The 7,401-nt window shown below is 47.4% G+C and overlaps 1 protein-coding gene across 2 annotated transcripts in view; it reads left to right on the top strand.

Annotated features, from left to right (window-relative positions):
* Positions 1-2,702: 2,702 nt before the first annotated feature.
* The window catches only part of TAF3 (TATA-box binding protein associated factor 3), a 107,131-nt gene continuing 102,432 nt past the window's right edge, over positions 2,703-7,401 (top strand). For both annotated transcript variants that reach the window (XM_018566401.1, XM_018566394.1), the window contains exon 1: positions 2,703-3,031. In XM_018566401.1, the coding sequence (XP_018421903.1) occupies positions 2,866-3,031 (166 nt within the window). In that variant the 5' untranslated portion in view covers positions 2,703-2,865. The remainder of the gene's footprint in view (positions 3,032-7,401) is intronic.

The raw sequence follows: 7,401 nt of genomic DNA, 5'->3' as shown, positions 1-7,401 counted from the left end.
GAATACAGGGTACAGGAATGCCCTCCATTTGAGTGCAGTGCGATTGGAGAAAATAGTGCATGCAGTATTTTCTTTGATTGCACTGCAACTGAGGGCTGCGTTCTGGGCTTGGACCGCGCCGGAACACACTGGATATGGTGTGACTGGGCCCTGACTTATTAATAGGGCTGCAGCTAATGATTATTTTGATAATCGATTAGTTGGCCCATTATTAACTTTGATTAATCGAATTAAAAAAAATCCTTGATTTAAAATAAAATACGCGATACCTGATATGTGTAGCGCAATCGCCGTTTTTCTATGTCGGTGCCCCTGACTGGTTATTGTTTCCAGCCGCTGGATGGAAGACTTCGGCTTTCTACCGCCAGCAGAAGAGGCGGTCACGGGGAGCAGCGGAGGCACAGCAGGAGGAGGAACGGGACACAGAACAAGGCACGGCAGGAGGAACGGGGTACAGAACAAGACACGGCAGGTAGATTGGGGCATGGAAGGAGGAACAGGGTACAGAACAAGACACGGCAGGTAGATTGGGAAATGGAAGGAGGAACGGGGTACAGAACAGGGCATGGAAGGAGGAACGGGGCACAGAACAAGACACGGCAGGTAGATTGGGGCACAGAACAAGACACGGCAGGTAGATTGGGGCATGGAAGGAGAAACGAAGCACAGAACAAGTCACGGCAGGTAGATTGGGGCATGGAAGGAGGAACGAGACACAGAACAAGACACGGCAGATAGATTGGGGCATGAAAGGAGGAACGGTGTACAGAACAAGACACTTATTTATATTTATTTATATATATATAAATCAGATTTGTGAATTGATGTTCAAGTATCTGTCGGTGTAAAGGTCACAATTTATTAGACAGCCCTTAGACCTTTTTTTTAAAAAACGCTGAGGAGTAAAGTCCCTGATACACAGTTGACTAGTTGCTATGGGCAGCAAATGAAATACATCCATTGTCTATACAATAGACAACCAGGACATATAATTGATTCTATATTATCCACAAATGGTTAACAGCACTCTCTCAACCCTGCAGCAGTGCCTGTACCTGCTCTCAATAGTAGTATATGTCTGCCCTCTCTGTCCAGCAAGTAGCTTCTTCCTTCTGAGAGCCAAGCCTCGTTATGAGGCTACTCTAGAGATCACATGACCTTCCTCCAGGAGGCAAGCCTCACTCTGAAACTTTGCCCACTGATATCTTACCCGTGTTGTGTCGAATTCCGTTTCGCGTCGAGATCTGTTCCCCCAGCCGCTCGGCTATTTCCGTAACTGCTTTTCCTCCCTTCAGCTGCATATGAATCTACATAGACCCGCCTCTGTCCCGCCTCTCTCGAAGCTCCGGTTTTCTGTTAGAGATGACAGTGTTTGCGATGTGATCTCTGGACTCTGCTCGATGAGATCGTCTGTCCCTCACATTCCTCCACACTCTTATGCTGATGTCCTCTTCTATTCTCCACAGGATAAAACACAGGATTCAAAATAAACATATTTTTATTTATCTGTATATGTGTGTGAATGAGAACTTAACACAGACACATGTATATAGAGTTTTCTCACTTTCTGCTAAACTCCAAAATGCTCATAATCCGCAGCGCTCGTCATAGTCTGCAGCGCTCATCATAATCCACTCATCATAGTCCGCTCATCCTAATCCACATTTATAATCTTAATCCATACAACCGATCGTAATCCATACTGCTCATTGTAATCAACAATGATAATCTTAATCAGCAATACTCATTATAAGCATGCCCCACACCCCAGATAGACCATCCTCACTGTTCTTCAATTCATCAGACCCTTGTTGCCAAGGGGAAACGGATTCTGATAGCAAGTTGCCATTTGCTATTCAATTTGGTTCCCCCTCCAATATGGCCTCTACGCCATTGTAAGGGTCAGGATCAATACTGTATACATTGCGGCAGCTGCAATACTTTGCGTTGCGGAAAGCCCCCCAGCATATCATATCAGGCGGTGACGTTTGTCAGACAAATAATTGCAATTGGAAATGCAATTGCAATGGTCGGTATGTGGTTGTGGCACTATATTGCAATAGGAAATTGCAATTGGAAATGAAAAAAAAAAACTGCATTTAGGAGGTGGCGTGATTGTCTCCGGAATGCTGGGCACCCTCTGCTCCACCATCCTCTAGAAAGCTTTTCAGTGTGGATTGCTTTTTCAAAGGGTAGTGAAGGCTGCTGCCCTGGTAACATAGCCTTCCATACCCATTCACACTACCGAAAACAAAAAACAGTGGTGGGAATTTATTAAAACTGGAGCAGTTGCTTACAGTAACCAATCAGCTTCTGTCATGTTTGTTCAGTTAGCCTTTGGAAATGAAAGAGAGATGCCGATTGGTTGCCATGGGCTACTGCTCCAGATTCTGTCTACTTCAGTTTTGATAAATTCCCCCAATGTTTTGTCTGTAGAATCGCTTCCATTTTACATCTGTACAGATCACCTGCCTAGTAACAGACCCCTACAAATAGACGTACACAGCAATGTACGATCCACTCCATACCTGTGCAGTACAAGAAAGTAATGTGTAGTATTCTGCGCTCCCCCCTCCTCCTCCCTTTACATTGGGAGGAGTTTCCCCTGTCACCTCTTCGCCTCTCTATAACCCCTCCCTCGTCTGGAAATGGCTGACTCCCGAGCGATAGATCACAACCGGAAGTAGCGCGATCGATCCGCTCGGCGATGGATTGGTACGTCCTGCAGCTTCTGCTAAGCGACGAGGGGAGGAAAGGCAAAGATGGCGGCAGGAGTGAGAGCGCGGAAGGAGCCGTGCGGTTAATCGAAGGAGAAGCGGAGATCCCGAGGCGCCTGGACGTGTGATGGGAGCGGGATAAATCGGGATGTGTGAGAGCTACTCGCGCTCGCTGCTGCGGGTGTCGGTGGCGCAGATCTGCCAAGCTTTAGGCTGGGATTCCGTGCAGGTTACCGCCTGCGACCTGCTCACCGATGTCCTGCACAGGTACCTGCAGCAGCTGTGTCGGGGAGCCCATCGTTACTCCGAGCTGTGTGAGTATCTTCTCCTGACTGTACCCTGCCTAGATCTGGGCAGCCTGGCTGGTGTCTATAGGGGGCAAAGGGGGTCGTTACTGACCCGGGGACCCTCTATACAGTGTGGCCTGAGATCGGTACCAGATGTGATCTGAGAGCTTCTCCTGGACCCAGTGTCTGATGAGATCACTAATGGGGAGATGCGCACATAGAGGGCACACTGTACAAGGCAGGGGAGAGCTTAGATCGGTGTTCTGGTCAGATGTCAACAAATGCACGTGTATGGTGGCAGCCCTCGGGTTCTCTCCATCAGTTCACCTTCACTGGGTCCCATGTTTCCTCTTCATGGGAAATAAACATTATAGCTGCATACGGGTGATGTCCTTACTGCTTGTGACAAAAACACATCCAGCTTTTCAGCAGCAGGACTGCAGGGCTTCTTTTACATCTGAGTGATGGGGCTCTTCTCTGGCCCTGGAGCTTGCTATTAGAATACACAAGTGACTCCTAACACATGGGGCTCTATGATAAGGTGACTGAACCTGCGGATTTACTTAACCGTTTCTGGTGGTATGATTGCCTCCAGAATTACTGGATAGTAGTGAAGTGGTGGTGGTGTGGGTGTGTGTTTGGGGGGTGCTTGGTGTGATCCAAGTTGACCCAAACCTGCACACAGCTGTGACTTAACCCCTCCTCCTGACCCTTGGAGCTTGGGGGAATGCAGGTGAACTAGGTTCACACCATGCCCCCTGCACATCACTACTGGCCACAAGCAAAACTGGGTCCCACGCTCTCTAACTCTGGAAGTATGGTTACTTGGTATTTTCAATCCTTCATCTCCCATTCTGCTGAGAGAACTCTGCTCAGGCTGTTTTGTTTTTATGCCTGTATGGCCGTCTTATTTCAGTGGAAGAGCCCTCAGCCTCCTATTAGGATGTTTACAGCACTGGTCCACAAGGTACAAACTAATGTATGAGGCTAGGGCATACCCGAAGAAATTCAGCAGGATATGGGGACCTTTTGATAAATGTGGATGCCTCTGCCGTTTAACCTCAACTATCACCATTGATACTATTCTGAGTACCTTCTAGCCATGTTATATCACCTTGTGACTAATGTGCCATCTACAGATTGGGGTGGAGCTGGCCACAAGTATGTATGTTGAGTGTATGAGTGTTAATGTTCGCAACTAGGGATGCACCAATACTAATATTGATGCTGAGTATGTGTACATGTACTCGCCCAAATGCTCCGATGCCTAGCCCGATACTTGAGCTTCTGGTATCGGGAAACTGGGAAGCGAGTAATTACATGCCCCCTGGCTTTCTGATTGGTAAGAAAGCCGGCTTCATGTTCCTTCGTCACCTGATGATGAGGGGGCATGGAGCCGGCTTCCCGTCCAATCGGGTAGCTGGGCGCCGCGTCATTGCACGGTGTCTGGCTTACTGATTGGCTAGAAAGCCGGTTCCATGCTCTCGTCACCTGGTGATGAGGGATTATGGAGACGGTTTCCCTGCTAATTGTAAAGACGGGTGGCGGGTCTTTACACGCTGCCCAGCTTCCCGGCTAATTAGGAAGCTAGGGGGCAAGTCATTACACGCCGCCTGGCTTCCTTAATGGGACTTAAAATATCGGCACTCGATACCAAAAAATCGGTATCAGTGCATCTCTATTCGCAACCTACATCTTTTGTGTGTTACAGTTTGTTTGTTTATTTGTAATACAAAACTGCAGATTTAGACTACACGAGAGAAACTGTAAGGGCTGGAACTTGTTAAAGGAGAACTACGGGGTCAGGGCTTTTCCCCATAGTTCTCCTTTGGGTAACGGGAGGACACAAACTAGCCTCCTCCCGTTACCCTAAGCTCAGTATACCGCGAGCTAAAGCTTGCGGTATACTGAGACGCCGGAACGGATTCCGACATCGATGTCGAGATCCGCCCAGCTGCGTGAGTGACAGCTGGCTCTGCCTATCTAGAGGCAGAGCCAGCTGTACCCGCTCCCTCCCCCGTCTGTTCCGCCAGTCAGCGCTGGCGGATCGGGGAGGGGGGAATCCAGCCCCTCCCCTGTCACGGCAGAGAGCCGTGACAGGATCGAGAGGTGAGCGAACGCTGGTATATGTTCGCTCACCTCCCGATCTACTGAGCCGACCTGTGACAGTCTCATTGTCACAGGTCGGCTAGAACTATGAGGTGAGTGAAAAGCACTCACCTCATAGTTCTCCTTTAAAGATGTCACCAGCACACCATATTGAAGTGAAGGACACGTCTCATGCTTCATGCCAAAACAAATGACAAAGTTTCGGGGCCACACAGAGTCCCCTTCATCAGACTTGAAATGACGAAAAAAAATAAACTGTAAGGGCTGGTTCACTTTATTCCCATTGGGCTACGTCGGGCGGTGCTGCCTAACGCAGTCCCAATGCAAAAACAAGACAAAATGCCTTGCTCTGCATAGAGCCTGCTCACACCAATATGTTGTGTTGGTGTACATTGTGATAAAATGATGCAGGCATAATTTTATCTCGGCACATTACAACATGAGGCTGACCTTATAGCAACGTAGCAAGCCTACACACCGCACGGCAGTCCTCACAATTTATGGGCTATGCATTGCCATGCGATGTGGTGTGAGCCAGTCTTGGTGTTGCATGTCTATCAGTGTATAAACGGATTACATTGTTTCAGTTGTAATGGTTATCTGTCGTTTATAAAACCAGTCTGTGAAAAAATACATATGAAAGCTGCCTCAGCTAACTTTGTTTTTCTACATTTGCAATGTTAAAATAAATACCTTAAATGATGGATCTAGCATGTGTGGCTGCTGCTATGTTAGCTAAGACCGTTGTTTTCATACATATACACTAGTGTCAGCACCGAACTTCCAGTATTGAAGCTTACAGTCCTGGCTTCAGTATGGTGCTGATAAAAGCTCACTTGCACAACACCTTGACCATTCAAAAAATATCTTGTATTCTTATATTGCATAATACAGGGTTTTCTGTGAGTGGATGAGGGGAGATTGACATTTATCCTCCTACTCTCGTCCTTTCACAGAACACTTTGGAGCAGCTGTACTTTATGTATGAGGTGGGGTGCAAGCGACTGTACACGCTTCATTAGCTGTTATTTTATCTTTACGTGGCAAATGCCAAAATAATGTTTTTTTACCTGCAATTCAGATCTAAAGTTACAGGCTACCAATCTGATCCTGACTTTACTACTCGGGGCTGAAAACATATTTCAAATCAGAATGTTTACATTTTCTGTACAAGGCCTGGTTCACACTAAGCGTATTGTCGCAGCTGATTCAGTGCAATAAAAAGCTTCACCAAAAAAGTTCAGTTCATTCTTATGGCCCCTGTGCACACCTGAGCGTTTTATCGCAATAAGCAAAATGCCTGTCGCTGGGAAAAGTACATGAACTTCTTTGGGGCAGATCTCCGCTCGTTTTGGCCCCATAGATTCAATAGGAAAGGTTTGAAAATGCACGTTGCAATTTGTTTTGTGTGCATTTTGTCCGTTTACTTCAATGTGTCACAATCTGCTTGTAAAAACATGTATGTTTAATATGTGCATGAAAATGCAGCAAATAGCATGCGTTTATGTGCAAAACCGCTGTGGCTTTGGTGTGAATCAGGCCTTAAAGGAGAACTAAGAGGTGAGTGAAAATCACAGCCTCATAGTTCTAGCCGACCTGTGACTGAAACTGTCACGGGCCGGCTCAATAGATCGGGAAGTGTCGCTCGCTCACTTCTCGATCCTGCCCCTGCAGAGAGCCGTGACTGTCACTCATGGCTCCCTGCAGGGATTCCCCCCCTCCTCTGTCCGATCCTCTAGCGCTGACTGGCGGAACGATGGGGGAGGGGCGCGTACAGCTGGCTCTGCCTCTACCTAGGGAGAGTCAGCTGTCACTCGTACAGCTGGGTGGATCTCGACAGTAATGTCGGGATCCGTCCCGGCTGCGGCGACTCAGTATACCGCGAGCTGTAGCTCGCGGTATACTGAGTTTAGGGTGACGGGAGGATGCTAGTTTGTGTCCTCCCGTTATCCTAAGGAGAACTATGGGGAAAAGCCCTAACCTCATAGTTCTCCTTTTAAGTAGGAAACAATGTAAACTCCTGTCAGGTGTTTTTGCCCTTTGTCCAAATGGGGGAGATTTCTCTTCACTTCTTGTCCAGTAGACACAGTAGGAAGTTAAGGTAAATCCCTCCTTAGTTGTCACTGGAATAGGTGTCACAATTCGAAGACTTCCCCTTTGTACCTGTTAAGGTGACAACTCATATGTTGAACTTTCTCATAACTTTCAGTCTCCGTCATGAGCTACAGTGACCAATAGACAGCAGTTAAAACTTGGCAGAGGTTGTAACCCTTTTCATTTTAGTGTAA

This window comes from Nanorana parkeri, unplaced genomic scaffold (assembly GCF_000935625.1).
Source record: "Nanorana parkeri isolate BGI_ZX_2015 unplaced genomic scaffold, ASM93562v1 scaffold27, whole genome shotgun sequence".
NCBI classification, from domain to species: Eukaryota; Metazoa; Chordata; class Amphibia; order Anura; family Dicroglossidae; genus Nanorana; species Nanorana parkeri.
Note: the sequence above shows the minus strand (reverse complement) of the source record. Positions and strands in the feature narration are given on the sequence as shown.